This window comes from Lampetra planeri, chromosome 14 (assembly GCF_965212315.1).
Source record: "Lampetra planeri chromosome 14, kcLamPlan1.2.h2, whole genome shotgun sequence".
In the NCBI taxonomy this organism is placed as follows: domain Eukaryota; kingdom Metazoa; phylum Chordata; class Hyperoartia; order Petromyzontiformes; family Petromyzontidae; genus Lampetra; species Lampetra planeri.
The window spans coordinates 1,292,678-1,316,491 of NC_136120.1; the positions used below are offsets into that span (position 1 = coordinate 1,292,678).

At 46.8% G+C, this 23,814-nt stretch overlaps 2 protein-coding genes across 2 annotated transcripts in view; both read right to left on the minus strand.

The window, feature by feature from the left end:
• Window positions 1–7,692, minus strand: part of LOC144722277 (uncharacterized) — a 68,337-nt gene extending 60,645 nt beyond the window's left edge. The window contains exons 1-3 of the mRNA XM_078600377.1: window positions 7,602–7,692; window positions 5,910–5,963; window positions 567–620 (exon numbers count right to left, since the gene is read on the minus strand). Coding sequence (XP_078456503.1) covers window positions 567–620; window positions 5,910–5,963; window positions 7,602–7,616 — 123 coding nt within the window. The 5' untranslated portion in view covers window positions 7,617–7,692. The remainder of the gene's footprint in view (window positions 1–566; window positions 621–5,909; window positions 5,964–7,601) is intronic.
• An 894-nt stretch (window positions 7,693–8,586) lies between these two features.
• Window positions 8,587–23,814, minus strand: part of LOC144722278 (collagen alpha-1(XXI) chain-like) — a 31,503-nt gene continuing 16,275 nt past the window's right edge. The window contains exons 5-7 of the mRNA XM_078600378.1: window positions 11,169–11,394; window positions 8,848–9,021; window positions 8,587–8,724 (exon numbers count right to left, since the gene is read on the minus strand). Coding sequence (XP_078456504.1) covers window positions 8,626–8,724; window positions 8,848–9,021; window positions 11,169–11,394 — 499 coding nt within the window. The 3' untranslated portion in view covers window positions 8,587–8,625. The remainder of the gene's footprint in view (window positions 8,725–8,847; window positions 9,022–11,168; window positions 11,395–23,814) is intronic.

Consider the following 23,814-nt stretch of genomic DNA (forward strand, 5'->3'; position numbering starts at 1 on the left):
GAAAAGGTAAGAACTTCTATCCATTTTGGAGTCCCCTCTTGATGAAACTGTTAATATTAATTCTTCCAATACCTGGTACTCCAAATCATGTGGGAGCGTGTTTCATTTTATATATTACAAAGGATTTGAAACTGACACTTCCAAAGGCAAGTTATATAAATACTTATAACTTAGTATTTTACATAACAGTCCCAGCTAACCTTCAGTGTAGCTTATGAAACCATAATCTGCAATGCACTTTTCAATCATCAGTACCAGGTACACATTATGTAAGTTGGTAATAAATGGGTATACGAACTAACGCCACAACAATGACACCTAATTTAATCACAACTTCATAAATTAAACGCAACATTTCCTCATTCGGCCAGAAAAAACGTGCCACATATTTTTAGCAACAGTGTGAATGCAATTCCAAACAAAAAAACTTACCTGGCCTAGAATGATACATATTTTCATATTAATATTTATAATTAAATACGGGAATTGGAGTTGGCACTTTCCAAAGCAAATGTAATTAAACAACACGGAGCTGTTGGAGATGAGAACAAGACTTTCATTGGCACCTGGGGCCCTTGAGGTCCTGTTGCCCCTGGGAAACCAGGCTCTCCACGTATGCCCTGTCATTTTGAAGATGACAAATAAACAAAGTGTAATTACATTTCAATTAAATAGTCGATGTGTGAATAAAAACAATCATAAATCCCAACCCCTGAAAAATGAGTTCAATTTGATACAGTGCATTAGAAGCCATGTGCAGGTTAAAGACGAAATTAAAATGTAAGAAAAGTAAGTGGCTTTTAATGCATGCATGTATGTTGAACTTCCTTTGCACCGTACATAGGCAATCGTATTAATCGGAAGTTTTGGGCAGGATATATTTCGCTGGAAGAGATCATGCAGGCCAAATGTCAAGAAGAGGCATGCAGTGGCAGCCAAGGTTCGGAGAATGGAACGCATTCGAGGGGACCTCCACTGAGGAGACAGAGCAATGAAGTCGGCTCACGTCACCGTACGAGGTGGATAACCGACAGTTGAATTTTGGGTCAGATTGCCATGCGAGTAAAATGCCAATGTGTCATACCACCCTCATGCACCCGACACAGCCAAATAACTGACAATGTAAATAGTCAGGTGGAGGACGGTGTACGACACACATTGGCATGCACCTCACACAATCTGACTAAAAAATGAATTATGAATCGGATCAGTCGTGAAAGTCTACGTGTTGAATTGACAAAGCGGATCGTTACATCGCAGAATCGTAAAATGATCACAGCGGCTCGGTAGGCCTTCATCCAGCAGTGGATTGATCATGGCCGATTATGATGATGAAGATGATGAATCCAAGACCTTGGTACATGCAGTGCCGTGGAATGGCCTTTGTTGCACTCGAGAAGCTACAGCTGCTCTCAAGCAGCCTTGCAGGTGCGCGAGCCGTGTTTGGAGTGATGGATTTGTCACAAAGGGGAACATTTCATTGCGTACCACTACAGGAATTAAACCCAACGTCAGTACCGAATTAGTCAGCTTTTACGCAACAATCTCTTTAATAGCGGTTCATGTAGGGTGCTAAATCATTTTCCCTTCATGAAAAATACTAAATGCTTTACTCACACGTGAGAGTGCTATGAAAATAAGTCTAGTTTGTTTTGCGAAATGTGTTAATGTTTAAAATGGAAAATTTTTGGTCGCTTTCCCGCAACATTATTCCAATTTGCAATTGCCAAAGCGAAAAGCGACAAATTGTTTGTTGCGAACTTTCGCAAAGCAGCGCATAACAACATGTTAGAGAATGAACTGTGGAAGATGATATCCCAGAACGACATCTCAGAGGCATTAAGTGACCTCTTATCCACAAAAAATATCAAATAAAAAGTCTATTTTATATAGACTGTGTTTCACTTTTGGAACTTGAAATGTTTCCAAATTATGTGAAAACTTAATTTGACTTTATGGGAATTTTCTTTCACGGCAGTCATTGGTGACTATATTGAGAATACTTAGGAACCTGGTTGACCGCGGGTAGCTGCGTGGATTTGAACCCTGATTCTAAGCAGTGGCTGATCTTTGAACCACTGGACCACCTCTTGTGGGCATGCGTATGGTTTTATGTGTAACATTGTTTTCAGATTTTACAAAACATTAGGAATATATAAATATGATACAATGCTATAAATTGGATTCAGTTGAGAACATTTTAATATATGAACTATATTTACATACATTAATCAACCAAATCAGCTCCTAAAACAAATACAAATATAATGTGGATAAATGTGATCCCAATCCATAATTACTTTTAATACATACCTTGATTTAAAATTCACGCTTTATATATAAATATATTTTAAAATATTCAAAAAACCCTACATATTTTACAGCATTTATTTTTCCTGTTACATGAGCAAACGAGCTTCCGGTGTGCAGGAACACCTTTAAGGGCCATGTGTATTTAATCACCAACTTCATCATAACATGAAATGTGTTGTGTCCGTCTTCTTGGTTCTTTCGGTAAAGTCACGTAGAAGGGAAGTAATAAAATAATAAAAATAAAACATAAAACAATTCTCACGACGTTTCGGCTACAACGCAAGCAGCCGTCTTCAGGTGAAGAATGAGACACTGCCAAGCTAGGAGCTTATATATAAGCTGAGTTGGAGGTGGAAGAAGAAGAGAGCCTTAACAAAAGAATGTGCATATCAAGAGGAATTTAGCATATTCATGGGAAATGCGTAGGAGGTGGGCGGGGGGGTTTCAAAGTCATATTATGCCCATGCATTATGCAGGATCAGCAGCACCAAAGGGAGGGGGGGTAGCATTAACAAAGGGAGGGCATGTTAATAGTACGTAGAAGCAATGAAACATGTGAAAAGTGGCTTTTTACTGGTGCCACCTGCTGTAAAGAGCTACCGGAACAATTAGATCATGGGCCTAAAGCATGAATTTCACTTGCCAGTACCTGAGGTGGCTTAATCTCAGTGGTTCCAATTTCTCTATGTGGACAAATAAAAGTGCATTATGGGTGATAAACATGAAATGTACAGGTTGTCAAGTAATTTTGAGCCAAAAAAACTAATAAAGTTGTGCTATCTGACATGGTATAGATATCTGCTATGGCCCATGGACAAAATTACATACATTACCACCATTGAAACGTATGTGTATATATATAACAACACATTCCAGGTTTTAAAAAATGACTCAAGTCATGAAAAACAGCCTCTTGGACTCAAAATGCACGATGGCAAAAACAAACTGCCAACACATCCAGGTTACAAATGAACAAAATCTCCTGCGCAGCATGAGTTTAAAATCCACTGCACGTGTTTATGTTTCAGTCACAACACAAGCGGTAAGAGGGTACACACGTGTACGTGCAGCAATACGGAGGGGGAGTCTCCAGTGGAATTCACTCTTATAATAGTGGCCCACTGGGCTGGTCCATTAATCACACCTCTGTAGCATAAAGCATCGGTGTCACGAACAAACACCAACCTGGAGCTTTGCCAACAGCTGCTATGAGGATGTCATGTACACCAATCTTCGAGAATGACATTTGTCAGCTTCTAACTGTATGAACGGAGACCTATCTGAATTTGCCTCGTTTAATCAGATGTCAGATGCTAAGCAGGTTCGAGCTTGGTTATTACTTGAAAGAGTGGCAAGACTGGGGCTTCCGAGGTGTAGTAGGTGTGGAACGAGGTGGCTCAGAGGAGATGACATTGTTGAGTCGTACTCACAAGCGTGCGTGAGTTTGTATAACACCAACTCAGATGCCATCCTGTAGAGGATGAGTAATATCGCGCTACAACTGGGCATCGATAGAGATGCAGATACTTATTTTATTATGCATAGCCGCGAAGTTACTGAGGATTACTCCCTGAGCGCTCCTGTGGATTTCTAAACTCAAAACTCCACAGCCAACCAGCACGTAGGAAGTGACTTTGTGACCGCCCCACGTGACCCACTCTGACCTCTGTCACCACATGTGCCACTGGCGGGGAATTGATAACATGATGGGCATTAGTGACGTCATCATCATCATTGCCTGCGCCATGCTGCACGTCGTATCTATGGGGATTCCTACCTTTGGTAGGCAGAATGTCGGGGTGCCTACAATATTTCAAGGGGCCCGAATGATTGAGCAAAAAATAATCATTTATTACAATTTTTTGGTGATTGATTGACTTTATCAACTTGTGGTCCCAGATACAATTCGTGCATAGACTGAGAGGCACAGGGCAGAACTAAATCTAATAACGCCTTGTTTGCACACTTTTCTGGTCTTGATACCCAATTAGTCTTTCCTGTGTATATAATTGACATTAATAGTTTTATGCAATACAGTATTGGTTTTCTGGCTCATTGTGATAGCGTACAAGTATGTTACGCAATAATTTGCTTTGTTCATCGTTGAATGTTGTGTGCTGTTTATATGAACACTGGCACTGCAATGAAGCGCCAACACAATCCATGTTACGCAAAGGAATTCAGAAATGCTGGCTTATTTTTTTTTATATCCCAAATTATAAAGCTGTCACCCATCTGCTGCACAATGTGAAAGATGTGACACTGCACGTGTCTGTGTCATAATATGCCAATAGTTTAATGAAGTAATTCATTTTAAATTTAAATAAAAAAACGCACAACTTCTTTATTATCAAACTCTGATAGCACACACACACACTCGAATAGGCTACCTTGTGTCAATGTAATAACTTGGCTTTTCTGTGTGGAGAGGCACACAGAAAAGAGAGAAAGTGTGTTGCTTATACTGCATTATACACACATTGAATTGATAAGGCAGACCTCGAGACAGATGATTGAGACGTTATGAGAAAAAGTTTGAAAAGTAGCCATAACACAAACAACTGCATGATATACACTCACATATGATATAGTTGTTCCCCGCTGATGCTTATTTTTTATCCAAGTAAAGCCAGCCAGGATTTACGATGACTATTGCTGACTGTGCTCTGCGTATGCAATTTATAATTTATGCATTACTATTGATTTATGCGACACGCTTAATAAATCAAAATCGAGATCAAGATGTCACCATTGCTAAAGCCATGGATGCCATCACGTAGCCAAATAAATTAATTATCTTCTATTAATAAATACTACATATAATGAACAACAGTTACAAAGTTAAGCTCGTGTTTGGCGACATGCTTTGAAGGCAAATATCGATTCACCTTGATTGGTGGCAATGAATTGTCACAATATACAGTAGCAATTCTATTTACAGATCGATAATCATCTTTTTTTGTGGTGTATGTAGGATCTCCCGTAGTTCCAGGGATTGTATTAACTAATTACATCCGGCGCATGCTTCACACATTATTTTTATAATGTGCGTGATTCAAAGCATACTCCATGTGTGTAAGAATCAAATGGCCCTACTTCACAGCTGAAGAAAGGCAGCCTTAGAGACACAGAAGATTCGAAGCGCTATTGCCCAAAATATAGCCCTTTTTATATAGCTTTCCGCTCTAGGGCTCTGTGTTGTTGACAAATGAATTGAGTTCTTATTATTGTGCTTGTCCACCACCGCCAAAGCAATATTACAAATATCTACGGGACCCTTTTTGCCAGTGTCAAGATGATATAAAGGCTTGCCCTTTCTGGCATAAATACAAGTATTAACATCTTAACACCTGTATTTATTTATCAATAGTAGCATTTTTTTTGTCTGATGCTCTACAGATACTGTCAACGACGTTCTACATTTAAAAGTCACCACCACCACGACACGCAAGCCTGGCCTACATGCAGCGGCCTTCATGCAAGCGCTCGAACGCCACTCCATGCGCATCAGCGCCGTTTGTATCTTGTGTTTGTCTCTCGTGCGCCGGGCGCGGTGAGGCGCTGGCGGTGTGTGGCTCCCTGCACGGCGCACTCACCGCCTTGCCATCGGCACCGGGGTCTCCTCTCTCGCCCTTGTGCCCCTTGTGCCCCTGTCATGCAATGACACAGACACCCGGGCTCCAGCAGGGCACACTTCAGCAGCGAATCAATCAGCAGCAAGTGCTTCCAACGAAAGCTTAACGTCTCATGTGACAGCTACAGCGAGTCTCTCTCTCTCGTCTTTTTCTGCTGTTGAAAAATAGAGGCATTTTTTTCGGTGGTTTCTCATTTTGATAGGGGTGCCACTATGCTATGCTCAGGTAAGAGTGGATTGGACTGTGGTGAGAATGAAGACGTTAGGTTTGGAATAAAAAAGCAGCGTTATTCATTGCAGGAAGACTCTCTCTCTGCAAACACAAAATAATGTGGGCGTGTGTAATGTATTCATTTTTTGAAAGACCGAGCCTTCGTCATTTATTTATTTTACTTAGTGCCCCGGCTGCACTTCAACACTTATGTGTTGTTTAAAAAAAGACACTCAAGGGGGTGACATTCTTTTTCACGAAATAATTGTGTACGTCATTTAAAAATAAACTCAAATCCCACACGAGTCCGATAGGAATTGTGAAAAATATTGTACGGATATTGATTTTCTTTAAGATACTAATGTACGTTGAGTCAATTACTTTTTCAAGTACAGGTAGATATGTTCCGCGTTTATTTTATGGTATGAAACACTGCTGGTAAAAATGCTGGGGAATGATGATATGAAATAGTAATGAAAATATTTACGTTCGACATTTATTTTCAACTCCTTCGTTTTTTTAGTCAATTCACAATACAATGCTTTTTTAAAACGTATACAGTATCTAAATGCGACCACATCTCAAGATGCTGTACAGAAACATTTATCCTACATAGACTGGGCACAGTCAGTTTAACACGTAAGCTTTCGCGACCAATATCCATAAGAAGTTTTATTACATTAGATTGCGTAAATATAAATGTGTCTTTAAACCCGCCACCACCCGACAGCCAATTAGTAAGGTTTGTCACGTAAACAAAACATGCCAATTAGCACACCAGTGTGTTAGAGAGTAAACCCACAACATTTACAATTCAAGTACGACGTGTCGCCGGTAATTGCAGTCAGTTATAGGCAGAAGAAAAATAAGGAAGGTCTTAAGGCTGGACATGGACAGGGGTTGGGGAGCTGATGGCGTGGATGTTTGGAGGAAGTGAGTTCCACACCTCAGGGGCAGCAGAGGAAATTATCGACCTGCCACTGATCAAAGATTGACTGTGGGCTTCGACAGAAAGCCTTGGTCACTGGAGCAGAGAGTGCATGGAGGGGAGGAGAGTGAGATAAGAGGACAGAGGGGGTAGGTGCAGAGGCCAGTCCATAGAAGATCTTGAAGACATTGAGTTCAATGTAACAAATTGATCCCAGGATTGGATTGTAGTTGAGAACTCTTCTTCTTTTGTAGGCTTTCTCAGCTGTGCTTTATAACGGTTGTGCCTTCGAGAAAATCTATTTAGTCCAGTTTGTGAATACGTTACGGAGCGAAGCGTCGGATAGCATGCCAGACAATGCACGGCACAACCCAAAGAAATCCACTAGAGCTCCTCCGCGATTTACAATAAGCGTGCAGCAATCCATAGCATCCCTAGATAACTTTCACAATTCATGCTTCTTTTTTTGTTACGTAAAAACTTTTTAACGTTGTCTCACGTGCACAGGCAATCACCTTGAAGCCTCGCATGCCATACGGACCAGGACTCCCTGCCGGACATTGACACGGTTCAGGAAGTGTTCCCACCAATGCCTGGATTTCCTTGCACTGTCGTGGAGATAGGGTTCAGGTCACTGACTGCTGGCACACATTCACGTATTGCTTTTCTGATCACATTAAGAAGTAAAACAAAACAACAGCCATCACCAAACCCACACTGACCAGCGTGGTTGAAGTATGATAAACAAAACCCAAATGACTGACACAGAAATGGATTTACAAAGGTTGTTATTATATTTGTGTACACAACAATCTGATATGCTGTTTGCATGAAAGTTAAATGATCACATTTTTACCATATTATTCCAGGAGTCACGTTCACAATGGTAGCTGCAAATTCCTCACGCATCAGCCTATTGTGGGAAATGTGGCTGGTTTCGATTCAACAAGGTCACACTTCACTGCATGGCTCTATCTGCAGTTAATGCACAGTTAATTTGGGTTATGTGGAGTGACAATGAAGGATAACACTATACAATCAACACGGGGATAAATCCAATTCGCTTAGAAAGTCGATGTCATTTCATTATTTTCTACAGAGGTTTGAAGCTGCCATTTTGTTGCCATTCCTTTATAAAGAGAATACAAGTTTGTTGAAAATGTAATTGAATAATAAAACGTGAGTTGGAGTTTCATAATAACCCCACCTTCGGTAAAAATGCGGCAAAAATATAAATCGGTACAAGTAATGAAAAGAGCTCACCCGTTCATCTTTCTGTGTGAGGGAGAAAGAAAACAAACACAAACATGCTGTGTTTGTTATTTTGTTGAAATACCATCTAAAAAAAGCATAAGGTACAAGAAAAACCCATGGATGTAAGCTTTGTTTATGCAATGTTGCACAACCTGAGCCAACTTGAACCTGCATCACCTGTATTTTAAAGTTGACATTTTGAAAGCCACAAACATGTAAAAATATAAACTTTTAATGATTGCTGCTTACATCATGCAAATTTAAAGTGCCAAGGGAATTATAAATTCAATACAAAATAATACTCACAACACCTCCAATCTCACAAGCGGTTTCTCTTTTGCTTTGTCCAGGGTCGCAATATATTCTTATTTTCTGGATTACAACCTAGATTAAAAATATTTCATAAAGAACCTTGTAAATTTATGATCACAGAGAAATTTGGCAACAACATTCACCGTTTTTTTCAAATCTTATGAGTTGTAAATGATGCTTTGCTGCGTGACTCACCGGCGCTGTCGCTTCCTGCTGTGAATATTTAGCAATTTGGGTTTTTCCGTTGATAAAAATTGAAATTATATTATCCAAAATTTTATAGTCCACTTCTTCATCATCGATTACCAAAGTTGCAGATGTTTCTGTCACAACAATTCTAAGTTGATGCCACTTCTCATCGAACAATTTCTGGAAAGAAATAAAACCCCAAAATGCAATTGGAATTAAGTACGGTACGTATACACGAAACACATTAAGCTATTCTAAATACATTAGTTTTAAAAAAGTGTGGTGAAGTATGGTCAAATAACCTCTTCAAGCAGAGGTTTGACAACAGGGCTGTACATGTAGAGTACACACAGAAGCCTCCAGTTGCATTGTCAGAGCTTTTCTAAATTGGAAGGTCATATATTTACAATGTCAACTTGAGAATATTCGTCATGGATTAACCCAACATAAATAAAGTGTATGTATTGTGTTTAACGCCCCCAACACTTTGGAGTGCCTTTACTTTACAACTACGGTTCCACCTTAAAGCACGACTCGGGCAATAAAAACCAGAGTTCCATAACTTAAATGGCTCCAATTGTATCAATCCTGCACTGAATCACACAACTACTAAAAGTACTGCACTTGCTGTAATACTAATCTTTTTAACTACAAAGATCTGGAACTATTGTTGGTGTGGAGGCTGATTTATTACAGCAGCAAATGGTAAATAACTTCAATCAATTAGGTGGGATAGTTTTTCATCCGAAGCACGCTGTAAATTCTAGCATTTGCCAAACTCAATTTCTTCAGGTTTGCATTATTTGTCCATCAGCATTCACATGCAAGACACAGCAACGAGATGTCTGACAATCACTTGATGACGCTGGTTTTAACTACTGGCGAACCGTCGTACCAAATTATTAAATGATACCGTAGTGGTGGTGCATCGTGTACAGCTCGTCGAGATGACCATCAACAGGCTAAAAATGACTGCATCACCGACATGTGAGAGCCGGGGTACTATGTGACCGCTGGGGGTAGCACCATGAGGTTCAAATGTTGCTGATCGCTGTCCAGCACACGGTTGTTCGTGTGGCAACTGTATTGGTTGGGTGTGTCAGGTGGGGGAGGGTTTACAGCACACATTTTGATTTACGTGATTTGCCCCACAAACAAATTATGCATAACCACTTTCTTTCAAATCATGATTGAAAACAAACCACAGTGTGGACACAGCAATGGTGACTGGAGTTTGGAAAGTGCTGCTGCAAACGCAAATCGTGCGTTTGCGCCTTGATTAATACTGGCGAAACCCTATTACCCACAACTCCCGTTTCCCATGTTTCATGAACAGCAGTGGGGATGTGTGGGTACGTCCACCTCGTCCAAGACGTCTGGATCAGCGTGGAAGAGTAGACCAAATACCCTCGAGAGACGCACTCTAGAGCTCCCTCTAGTGGAGGCCCCTCTGCTAGCAGTAGTACGAGCAGGCAAGCAATAGTTTATTATCCTCAACCTTATCCGAATCGATTCGAATTTTACGTGTAAAGAGCACCTTCACTCAAGGCGCTTAATCAGGAAATTACGCACTGTGGTTGACAGGGGCATGCTACAAGAATTGAGGAATGAGTAGCCGCGATAGACTGGTACTTGGGGATCACGAAAAGGTAGGGGAGGGACGGGAAGGAGTGGAGGGGCGAGGGGAGAGGGAAGAGGAAGACAATGAATGGCCAGGTCACTTTTGAAAAAAGAGGCTATTTAGCTCAGAGGGCCTTACCTGGTAAAAAGAGAGGAACGGATGGAGGTTAAGGCAGGGCACTGCTTCATCTACAGGGCAAGTTTATTCTAGTGGAGGGGTTCGGGGAGCAGTGCCGGATTATCCTAGTCGCAAAAGTAGCTACATATGTAGTAGCTACGGGCCCCACACTTTCAAGGGCCCCGTGCTAAATGCTTTCAAGCTATCAATTCCTGTTCAGCGACTCTGCACTTGCTCTATTACTATCGTACTATACTGCCTTCAACTTTTATGAACGACTGGGTGTTTAAGGTTAGCAATTTGTCGTATTATCTGGCTGTATAGCAAATAAAAAATACAATTACTTTACTATGCAAGTTAAACATTTGTTGTAATATTTACGTATTTTTTTTAATTTAGGGCCCCTTCATAACATATCCTACAAACCCCGCACTACTTTAATCCGGCACTGGCGGCGAGAGAGAAGGACGGATAATATAATAATCTATTTTTAATTTGACCAGGTAAGGCCCACTGATCTACATGGCTCTTAGCTCAAATATGACGGGATCGGCATCGTTCGTCCCCCGCATCGCCGCGACTCCATCACCTGCACGAGGGGGCCCACGAACTCCACGCTCTGCGCGGTGCGCAGGAGGCTCGTGGCGGCGAAGCGCACCGAGCGGCCCTCGCCGTCCATCGTGACGGCCGCCTGCAGCGCACCGTCGTGCGCCACGATGCGCCACAGGTCCCAGCGGCGCCGCGCCACGTCGCGGGGCATGCGGAACGTCGCCACGAAGACGTAGGACGGCGGCAGCCCCTCAGGAAACACCCCCCTGCACGCGCGGCGTTGTGGAGGGGGGGACGTCCTCACAATGAGGGTCTTCGCGGTGGCAAGGAGATGTGAATGATGATAGAGGGGGGGTTTATTGGGTTAGATCGCGTAAAATATATAAATGTGTCGTTAAACCCACCACCACCTGACACAGCCAATAAGTAAGGTTTGTAAAGTAAACAGAAGGTGCCATTTCGTTACTAGTGTAGGGCTGTTACAGAGAGCCCGTTATGCATGGCAGCCTATGGTAAACAAGCACAGTGGGCGGGGCTACGTCAGTGCACGGGCAGGTGCCCTCTACGACGTCCGCGCTTCGGACGTTACGATCCCCCGGGGCCCCACCCCTCAGGGAGGGGGGTGTATAAAAGGGGAATGTATCGGGAGGCTCGGGAGTGATGTTTAGCTAAAGAAGAGGAGGAGGAAGACGTCTGAGATAGAGCCCTGGACTCCCCCTGGTACGCCGTCCTTATCAGGACCGCGCAGGCTCGAGCCAGTGGCGTGGTACCAGAGCCAGAGCCAATGCTGGTCTGGACTCTGGGTACCGGGCCCGACTGACCAGTGTCGGGCCAAGATAGCCTCCCCTAGCCCATTAGTGGAGGACTCAGAGGCAGGCTAAGGTTAGCCTAGAGGTGTGTCCTCAGATAGACGGGTGAGGGGGCCGATACCCCCTCAATTGTGTATGTCACAAAGTTGGTATTCAAATAAACAAGTGTGCCTCCAACTCCGGTGTCAACGAGTCGTAAGCGTTACTACATCTGGCGTCAGAAGTGAAACAAAGTACGAACATGGATACACGCCGGACGACTCGAGTCGGAGTACCAGGGGCGGAGGACACCGCTGCAGTTGGAGGGCCCGAGATGGCTGAAGATGCCATCGAGCAGCCGGGGCTGGGTGCATCCACGCCACAGCAGCTGGAGGAAGGGGAGCCGTCGACGGAGGGGCTGAGGCAGGCGCACGCGAAGCTGGCCGAGCTGCTGTACGCCGCAGCCGCCATGCTCGACAACATCACGCGGCTGGGGGCTGCGGGACCGCCACGAGGCGACAGCAGCCAACGACCACAGCGCCTTCCCGCCATTTCAACGGAGCAACATTTTGAAACTCCCGCCATCGCCGCAGCTGCTGTTGAGGGCGTGGCCGCTCTAAGCATCGCGTCCAACGGCGGGAGTACAGTGCCTGCCGCGTCACCACGGGTGCGACCGGCGATGCCATCGCTGCTTCGGGCCGACGCTGAGTCGAGTGAGGGAGACGAGGGAGCGCGATCGTCCTCTGCAGCCGCTGCCTTACATCAGCGACTGCCGCCGCTCAAAGAATTTGTGGGCGAGGAGGGCGACTGGGGCGGCTTCCAGCGGCGCTTCCTCGCTCACCAGGAGATGGCACAGTGGACAGACGCCGAGGCTCTCCGAGCACTGCCAGCACTCCTCGACAGCGACGCCCTCGCCACACTAACATCGGCAACGAAGGAGAGGCGTTCCACGCTGCGGAAGGCGATGCAAGTGCTGTCCGCTGTGTATGGGCCACCATCGGACTGTCGTCAACTCTTTTACGATCGCCAGCGGGGGACGAAGGAGTCGCCCCTGGCGTACCGTACAAGCCTCCTGGCGCTGGCAAAGGAAGCCTTTCCACGAATGGACGACGAGGGGATCGACGCCATGGTGACAGAAAAGATACTTTTGCTGGCGGACGACTTAGACATCGTCATTGTCGCACAGGACGATGCAGAAATGTGCTCCCTCCAAGTGGCCCGTCTCCTCCACGCAAACCTGTCCTCTCAACGACGGAAGGCCAGCAAGGCGGCGAGCGGGCGCGCCGTCGCTGCGGCCACCCTCCCGGCGGAAGAGGTTTGCGCCATCAACCATCGACGGCAGCACGGAGCGGGAGCGCGGGAGGACCGGGCCGGTTCAAGCCGTCTACAACGTCCATCGTCGCCACCAGCGCTTCCACGCTGTTATAACTGCGGCATCCGGGGCCACGTCGCCTCGGGGTGCCGCTCTCCTCGGCAGCGCGGGACGACACCTCAACGGGACGCCGGCCCTCGTCACAAGCTCCACCATCATAATCCGGCGAGTCGCGGCACCCCTCATGTTTGGCCCACGCACACGCCCGTCACACACTCGAACACCGCAGCGAAGGGGGGGCAAATATCGCGTACCATGGCACCAACACGCACCGCTCTGGGTACTCACATTGAACCCAGCCAGTGGTCCGTGTTGGCCCATCGGGTTGTAGCCGCGTCATCGGGGTCGTCGGCCGTTGTGGGTCACATCGATGGGGTCGAGGTGCGCATCCTGGTCGATACAGGGGCATCGGCGACCATTATTTCGGAGTTGATTTATAACATTCTCCCTGCCCAGAGCCGTCCTTTGATGCCTGTTAATGTACCATTCTTTGCTGCTAACGGGGGTTCACTTGGCATCATCGGACAAATTCGAGCCCAGATTTGTGTCGGGGATATTAAATTATCTGGGCCGATTTTTGTTTCCTCCTCGCTGGCGGTTCCGTGCCTGCTGGGGACGGATTTCCTGGCCAAAATGCCGATTAGGATATTAATCGACCAGGGATGCATTGAGCTCCCATCGGGCCGGCGCATTGCGTTTCTGCCATCCCCCGCTACGAGCCGGACGGCGTTCGCGACGGTGCCGGCGTTCGTAGATAGAACGGTGCGCGTTCCTCCGGGGGCGCAAATGTTAATTCCTTTGAAACTTCGGCGGCCCTTCGCTAAGGGCATTGGGGCTCAAGGGGTTCTGCTGGGACCGTCTAGGGCCGGGGTCAGTGGACCTAATTTACTCCCGGCCCAGACCATAGTGAGAGGGGAAGGAGAACCCTTCATCGCGGTCCTCAATGTGGGCTCGCAGACGGTGGTGGTCCCACAGGGGACCGTGCTTGCTCACGCAACGCCGGTGCCCTGTGAGGAACCCGTCGCGAGTCATGTCGGCGCTGTCCCTGCACCGCGACCACATTCGGACAGCGATGAAGGGTGGCTCGAGGCGCTTTGCGCGGGATCGACGGACCTGTCAAATTTAGAGCGCCAACGTCTTAAGACACTACTGAGGGAATTTTCCGACGTTTTCAGTCGGGATAAATACGATTTGGGCTGCACTCATCTGCTGCGTCACCATATTGATACGGGTGACAGCGCGCCAATACGCCAGAATCCTTTTCGGTTGAGTCCCGCCGAAAAGGACCATGTCAAATCGGCTGTTGATGACATGCTAGCCGCCGACATCATTTCTCCCTCCAACAGCCCTTGGGGAGCGCCGATCGTCCTGGTTAAGAAGCAGGACGGTTCGTTGCGGTTTTGCGTTGACTTTCGGCGCCTTAATAAAATTACGGTTGCCGACGCATACCCGCTCCCACGGATGGACGAATCGCTTGACGCCTTGGCGGGAGCGCGATTCTTCTCCACATTGGACTTACTTTCGGGATTCTGGCAGCTTCTTCTGGACGATGATTCAAAGCCTAAAACTGCTTTCCGTACTCCGCACGGCCTGTTTCAATTCAACCGGTTGCCGATGGGCTTACACTCAGCGCCGGCAACTTTCCAGCGGTTGATGGAATTGGTTTTGGCTGGATTGCAATGGGAATCGTGCCTGATTTATTTGGATGACGTCATTGTCTTTGGCAAAACTTTTGAGGAACATCTCCAGAGGTTGCGGGCAGTTTTCCTAAAGATGCGGGCTGCTAATTTGAAATTTAAGCCCCAAAAATGCCATTTGTTACGCGAGTCGGTGCGTTATTTGGGGCACATCGTGGGGCGCTCAGGTATTTCTACCGATCCCGCCAAAACGCAGTGTGTTAGCTCCTGGCCGACTCCCACCTCAGTGGGAGAGGTTAGGAGTTTTATTGGGTTTGCGTCGTATTATAGACGCTTCGTCGCTAATTTTGCGACTATCGCCAAACCCCTACATGCTTTGACATCTAAAGGGGTTCGGTTCTGCTGGGGTCAGGAGGAGGAAGCTGCTTTTTGCTCCCTTCGGGACGCTTTGGTAAACGCTCCTCCCCTGATTTACCCTGATTTTTCGAAACCGTTCTTGCTCGACACCGATGCGAGCAACACGGGTATTGGGGGTGTGCTCTCCCAGGTGGTTGACGGCGTGGAACGTGTGGTTGCGTACGGCAGTCGGGTGTTGTCTCCAGCGGAGCAACGGTATTGTGTCACCCGTAGGGAACTGTTGGCAATTGTCCATTTCGTCCAACAGTATCGCCCATATCTGTACGGTCGGCATTTCACCGTCCGCACAGATCATGCGGCACTGCAGTACGCCCTGAGGGTTCAACAGCCATCGGGACAATTGTCCCGATGGTTGGAGGTCCTCCAGGATTACGATTTCCAAACCACATACCGTAAGGGCATTCGCCACACCAACGCGGACGCTCTGTCACGCTTGCCAACCACCTCCGAGTGTGCATGCCTCCTGGGGTCTGGACGTTGCAGGCCTCCAGGGGACACATCGGTACCTGTCTTGGCGGCCGCCAACGACGACGATGCAATGGTTCCTAATTCGATCGAACAACAGGGCAAAGATTCCCTGTTGGGGTTGCCCGTCATTGAATGGGGGCGCCTCCAGATGGAGGATGTCTCCCTCCTCGGGTGGCGACGTCGCGTTGGCGGTGCGGCGGGGGGAAAAAGAGGTGCTTCCGACGCATGGGAAATGTGCCAAGGTCTGCTAATGCATTGGGACGGGAAGTCACGTCGACATCGGCTGGTTGTCCCTACTGGGTTGCGGGGTAGGGTGGTATGGGCCGCTCATGAGCGCCTCCTACACCTGGGGACCCAAAAGACTCTCGCCTTGCTGCAACTTGATTTTTACTGGCCTGGCATGACGAGGGATGTTGGGGATTTGTTGGGATCGTGCCCTCAATGTGCACAACGCAAACCGCCGGCACGGGAGTCTAACCCGCCCTTGCAATCGATCAAAGTGTCCAGGATAAACGAGCTGGTCGCTCTGGACATTTTGGGACCATTCCCCGCCACCCCCAGAGGGAATAGATATTTGTTGACGGGTGTCGAGTATTTTACACGCTGGCCTATGGCCTGGCCTCTGGCCAACCAGTCAGCAGCAGCCATCGTGGAGGCCTTTGTTCAGGGTTATGTCCTGGACAAAGGTGCTCCGGAGAGGCTGCTGACCGACCAGGGCAGAAATTTTTCCGGTAAACTACTCAGACAAGTCTGCGATCTCCTGGGCACAAAGAAAATTCGGACCTCCCCATATCACCCACAAACTGACGGGATGGTCGAACGTTTGCATCGCACCATCTCGTCCATGTTATCACAACAAGTTTCGGACTCGCAAACGGATTGGGACCTACAAATTCAGGGGGTCTTGGCGGCGTACCGGATGGCACCCCATGCGGCTACGGGGTTTTCTCCCTTTTACCTCATGTACGGCCGAGAACCAGACCCGCCTGTTCGTGCCCAGTTGCGGATCCCTGTGCCGCAGGGAAAAACTAATCTGGCTGACCACGTTAAATTTAATCTGGACAAATTGACTGAGGCACGGGATGCTGCAATGCAAAACTCTGACCTCCGTCAGAAGGCAAATGAGCGCCTCAGATTGAGTCGAGCGCACATGCTGCAGTGGAAGCCGGGGGACAAGGCATGGTTGCACTGCCCCCAGGTGCCACTGGCAACCTCCTCTAAACTGGTGCGGCCGTGGCGGGGCCCTGTGGAAGTGGTGGAGGTGTTACGTCCGCAGTGTGTGCGCATCAAGTGGGGGAAGCGGCGATGGTTCGTGCACCCCTCCAGATTAAAACCCTTCGCTGCGGTACACAACCCCACTTCACACGCGCGTGGCCAAACATGTGGGGGGTCGGCCGACTTGCTGGGTCCGTCTCCGTCGCTCTCACCTAATGCCTTGCCGGCTGTGCCACCTTCAGGAGCATCAGGAGTGACGGGCTCACGCCCGATCACCCCTCCTGCGGATGCCGAGGGTCACGCGGAGTCAGAGGAATGCTCACCTCAAGACGGACAGTCGCCACCTGATGGTCCGCCACGCGGGGTTACCCCGTGTGAGGGGCCCGCTGCAAGGACGCGCGCTAAAATGCGCAAACTGTTGTGAGGCCGGAAAATGTGTACATAGCTGTTGTGTTTATTGGGTGTTGTGTGGATGGTGTGTTTCCCGCTCCTCGGATGTACATATGTTGGGTTCACCGTTTGTTGTGTGTGCGGGGTGGGTTCCCTGCTGGTTGTATATAAGCTGTTTTTTTTACGGAATTCGTATTTATTCGGGGGGGTGCGACGGGTTGTTTCTCATCTTGTTGTTGTGTCTTGTTCTGGTTCCTGTTATGGTTCAAAAAATAGTGAGGCACACGTGAGGGGGTGAAGGCACCTTTATTGTCAAATTTTTGTATGTTGGCAGCCGGGACGGCTGCATGCTATGTGGGGGGGAGTGATGTAGGGCTGTTACAGAGAGCCCGTTATGCATGGCAGCCTATGGTAAACAAGCACAGTGGGCGGGGCTACGTCAGTGCACGGGCAGGTGCCCTCTACGACGTCCGCGCTTCGGACGTTACGATCCCCCGGGGCCCCACCCCTCAGGGAGGGGGGTGTATAAAATGGGAATGTATCGGGAGGCTCGGGAGTGATGTTTAGCTAAAGAAGAGGAGGAGGAAGACGTCTGAGATAGAGCCCTGGACTCCCCCTGGTACGCCGTCCTTATCAGGACCGCGCAGGCTCGAGCCAGTGGCGTGGTACCAGAGCCAGAGCCAATGCTGGTCTGGACTCTGGGTACCGGGCCCGACTGACCAGTGTCGGGCCAAGATATCCTCCCCTAGCCCATTAGTGGAGGACTCAGAGGCAGGCTAAGGTTAGCCTAGAGGTGTGTCCTCAGATAGACGGGTGAGGGGGCCGATACCCCCTCAATTGTGTATGTCACAAAGTTGGTATTCAAATAAACAAGTGTGCCTCCAACTCCGGTGTCAACGAGTCGTAAGCGTTACTACACTAGTACAGCACACCGGTGTGTTGGAGAGCAAATCCCCAACATTAACAATTACTTAAATCCACAACATTTACAATTACTCAGATTTGATTTGAAGCTTTCGTGACTGCAGGAATTACTCTTTGGTTATTTCGGTAAAGTCACGTAGAAAGAAAATAAGTTAAATAATAGAATACGACGTTTCGATTGCAACACAAACAGTCGTCATCAGGGAGAACTAAATTTGTTGTCTCTTTCTGCTTGTGTGTCTGTCCGTGTGTCTCTGTGTTGTCTCTCTCTCTCTCTCTGCTTGTGTGTCTGTCTTTGTGTCTCCATGTCTGTGTTTGTCTCTCTCAAATTTAGTTCTACCTGATGACGACTGCTTGTGTTGCAATTGAAACATCGTATTCTATTATTTAATTTATTTTCTTTCTACGTGACTTTACCGAAATAACCAAAGAGTAATTACTCAAATCCACAACATTTACAATTACTCAGATTCTAAATGTTGTGGAATTTCTCACTAACACTCCGGTGTGCTGTACTGGTATAATGAATTATCATGTTCTGTTTACGTGACGAACCCTTGTGGCAGGTTTAACGACACATTTATATTCACACGATCTAACACAAAAACCTATATTATGGATGATATTAGTCGCGAAAGCCTACGTGTTAAACTGAGACGTCAACTCCCTTGCCTTGGTATGCAGGAGAGTTAGTGGGTCCGATTCTGACCCTGACGCCTGCTGTATATTTAGAGTTTGCCTGTCTCTTTCTCTCCCCGTGGTCGCGTGGATTTTTCTCCGGATCTTCCAGTTTTCCATCCACATTTAGAACAAACAATGACGCGTTTGGAGTATTTGGCTGCTATAAACTTCCACGTGATACACCACTTTGTTGAGCTGTCACTTGTGGCCAGGCCTTTCCCGGTAAAAAAAAAAATAACTTTAAGTAGTTTAGTTTAGTCATCATCGTCACCATCGTTAGGATCATTATCATCGTAACCACCAAGCTTGCCCGGAGAGGCTTTGTATCGGGATGTTTCCAATACAAAGCGTCAGACTCATCGTTTTATGATTGGAACACCATTGCCATCATAAACATGCACGTGTAATTATTTAACGTTGAGGAAAATAGGCATTGCATGCTCATAACTTTTTTCCCTGCCTAAATCAAGTAGAGCTCATTGATTCTAGATTTGAAGCTTTCGTGACTGCAAGGAATCATATTCTTAGGTTTCTTCGGTAAAGTCACGTAGGTAAAACATCAAAATTAATGAAAATAAAATAAAATAAAACAAAAGTCACGACGTTTCGGAGGCAACACAAGTCTCCGTCATCAGGTGGGACCGTCACAGCCAGATTAGCTGCATCAAGTGAGGCAATGATTCAAGATGTAATCCCTTATAAGCAAGTTGGAGGGGGGAGGAGAGGGGGAGCTCATCAGAATGTGGTAGCCAATGAATGGAACGTATCGGGAGGGAGGGGGGCGGGAGGGGGAGGGGGGGGCGGGGCCAAAAAAATGGACGACGGCTTGGACGCGGTTGCTGCACACGCCAACACAATGGACAGAGAGGGGGAGGGGAGGTCTGATACACATGATAGAACAAAGGAACGAAAATGCCCATGTTTATACCAATGCTGGCTGAACAATGAAGAGAGTACTGTTAAAAAATAACTGGGGATGTTAACACTCGGTAAAGTAAAGTAAAATAGTGCCTGTCAGATAAGATGGTCCAAAAAAGTGTAATTAAGTCTTTTTTGCGTGGTTGATAACATCTTTCCAATGATTACTAAGTTTGTACCCATCATCACGGTTGAAATTATGTCTGTGTTTGTATATTTGTATGGCTTCGTGTACAAACCTTTGATGGTAGCCGGGAGGTTTGCAGAGAACCTTGGTCTCGGAAAAGACAATTTCATGAGAGCCCACCGAGTTGTAGCAATGATCGGCAACGGCAGAAGAATCAGTTCTGCCGTGTTTCAGATCTGACTTGTGCTCGCGGACACGATCAGAAACATGACGTTTCGTTTCTCCAATGTAGCAATCACCACAAATGCAACTCAATTTGTAGACTCCAGGATACTGTAAGTCAGGAACAACATCCTTCACAGATGGAATCAGATCACGGATTTTATGCACTGTACTGAATCGGACTTGGATCTTATGTTTGTTTAGAATTTTGGAGATCTTTTTGGTCACGCCTGCTATGTATGGTAACGTGATGGTTTTGGTCGGAGTTTCATGTGGCTGTTTCTGTGTGGTGGGAGAGACAGCTTGGCGGATAGTACGGTCAGAGTATCCGTTCATCCTGAGGGCCAGATGTACATGTCTTAATTCACCGGTCAGGTGGTGTTTGTCAGAAATGCCATGGGCTCTGTGGTATAGCGTTTTGATGAGAGAATTCTTTTGAAATGGGTGGTGGTGGGAATCCGGTTTCAAGTAGGAATCTGTGTGGGTGGCTTTCCTGTAGACAGAATGTCCCAAGGATCCGTCAGGCCTCCTCTCAAACAGAATATCCAAGAATGGTAGTTTACCGTCTTTCTCCACTTCCATGGTGAATCTGATGGATGGGTGTCTAGAATTGATGTGGTCCAAGAACTGGTTCAATGCTGAGAGGCCATGTGGCCAGATGACGAAAGTGTCATCCACATACCTCTTCCACAGGGAAGGACGCAGGGTGGATGTCTGGATGGCGTCTGATTCAAACTTTTCCATGAACATGTTGGCTATAACTGGTAACAAAGGGGAGCCCATAGGGGTACCCTCATTCTGTTTGTAGAAGGTGCCATTCCAGGTAAAATAGGTGTTGGTGAGGCAATGCCTAACCAGCGCAGGTGCATCAGAATTCAATCCATGTTGGACTAAGTCCTCAATTATTGTTAGGGTGTCCGGTACTGGGACTTTGGTAAACAAAGATACTACATCAAAGCTGACGAGGATGTCATCAGGAGATAGTACCATGTCCTTAACCATAGAGACTAATTGGGTTGAGTTGAGTACTGCCGAAGAGGTCTTGCCTGTGAAAGGGAGCAGAGTATCTGATAGAAAACGAGCTAGTTTGTACGTAGGAGAGTTTATCGTCGACACAATGGGTCGTAGCGGGGTGCCTTCCTTATGGATTTTGGGAAGACCATAGAGTCTGGGAGGTCTTGCCGCCTCTGAGGGCATAGGACACATCCATGTGGATGTAGCAAGAGCTGAAATAGCTATTATTCTTAAGAATGCTAAGAAACCCACTAGTAACATCAGCAAAAACGAACGCTCTGAACTCGCGGACCTAAAAAAGAGAGATGATATAGTAATCCTCTCGGCAGGCAAGGGCAATGCCACGGTCATCATGGATAAAGATTCATACAACAACAAAATCCTGGACCTTCTTAATGATGGGAGTTACTCCAAAATTAAAAACGATCCCACTAAAAGCCTAACGACGAAAACCAACAGTATCATCACGAGTTCGACTTCCCTAATCGAACCAAGCAAACGTCCCTTTCTAAAACCATCGGCGGCAAGACCTCCCAGACTCTATGGTCTTCCCAAAATCCATAAGGAAGGCACCCCGCTATGACCCATTGTGTCGACGATAAACTCTCCTACGTACAAACTAGCCCGTTTTATATCAGATACTCTGCTCCCTTTCACAGGCAAGACCTCTTCGGCAGTACTCAACTCAACCCAATTAGTATCTATGGTTAAGGACATGGTACTATCTCCTGATGACATCCTCGTCAGCTTTGATGTAGTATCTTTGTTTACCAAAGTCCCAGTACCGGACACCCTAACAATAATTGAGGACTTAGTCCAACATGGATTGAATTCTGATGCACCTGCGCTGGTTAGGCATTGCCTCACCAACACCTATTTTACCTGGAATGGCACCTTCTACAAACAGAATGAGGGTACCCCTATGGGCTCCCCTTTGTCACCAGTTATAGCCAACATGTTCATGGAAAAGTTTGAATCAGACGCCATCCAGACATCCACCCTGCGTCCTTCCCTGTGGAAGAGGTATGTGGATGACACTTTCGTCATCTGGCCGCATGGCCTCCCAGCATTGAACCACTTCTTGGACCACATCAATTCTAGACACCCATCCATCAGATTCACCATGGAAGTGGAGAAAGACGGTAAACTACCATTCTTGGATATTCTGTTTGAGAGGAGGCCTGACGGATCCTTGGGACATTCTGTCTACAGGAAAGCCACCCACACAGATTCCTACTTGAAACCGGATTCCCACCACCACCCATCTCAAAAGAATTCTCTCATCAAAACGCTATACCACAGAGCCCATGGCATTTCTGACAAACACCACCTGACCGGTGAATTAAGACATGTACATCGGGCCCTCAGGATGAACGGATACTCTGACCGTACTATCCGCCAAGCTGTCTCTCCCACCACACAGAAACAGCCACATGAAACTCCGACCAAAACCATCATGTTACCATACATAGCAGGCGTGACCAAAAATATCTCCAAAATTCTAAACAAACATAAGATCCAAGTCCGATTCAGTACAGTGCATAAAATCCGTGATCTGATTCCATCTGTGAAGGATGTTGTTCCTGACTTACAGTATCCTGGAGTCTACAAATTGAGTTGCATTTGTGGTGATTGCTACATTGGAGAAACGAAACGTCATGTTTCTGATCGTGTCCGCGAGCACAAGTCAGATCTGAAACACGGCAGAACTGATTCTTCTGCCGTTGCCGATCATTGCTACAACTCGGTGGGCTCTCATGAAATTGTCTTTTCCGAGACCAAGGTTCTCTGCAAACCTCCCGGCTACCATCAAAGGTTTGTACACGAAGCCATACAAATATACAAACACAGACATAATTTCAACCGTGATGATGGGTACAAACTTAGTAATCATTGGAAAGATGTTATCAACCACGCAAAAAAGACTTAATTACACTTTTTTGGACCATCTTATCTGACAGGCACTATTTTACTTTACTTTACCGAGTGTTAACATTCCCAGTTATTTTTTAACAGTACTCTCTTCATTGTTCAGCCAGCATTGGTATAAACATGGGCATTTTCGTTCCTTTGTTCTATCATGTGTATCAGACCTCCACTCCCCCTCTCTGTCCATTGTGTTGGCGTGTGCAGCAACCGCGTCCAAGCCGTCGTCCATTTTTTTGGCCCCTCCCCCTCCCGCCCCCCTTTCTCCCGATACGTTCCATTCATTGGCTACCACATTCTGATGAGCTCCCCCCCCTCTCCTCCCCCCTCCAACTTGCTTATAAGAGATTACATCTTGAATCATTGCCTCACTTGATGCAGCTAATCTGGCTGTGACGGTCCCACCTGATGACGGAGACTTGTGTTGCCTCCGAAACGTCGTGATTTTTTATTTTATTTTCATTAATTTTGATGTTTTACCTACGTGACTTTACCGAAAAAACCTAAGTATATAGAGCTCATTGATTTTTTTAATAATTCATTTTAGTGGAGCATTGAGCGTAACTCCTTGGTACGAGTGGGATACC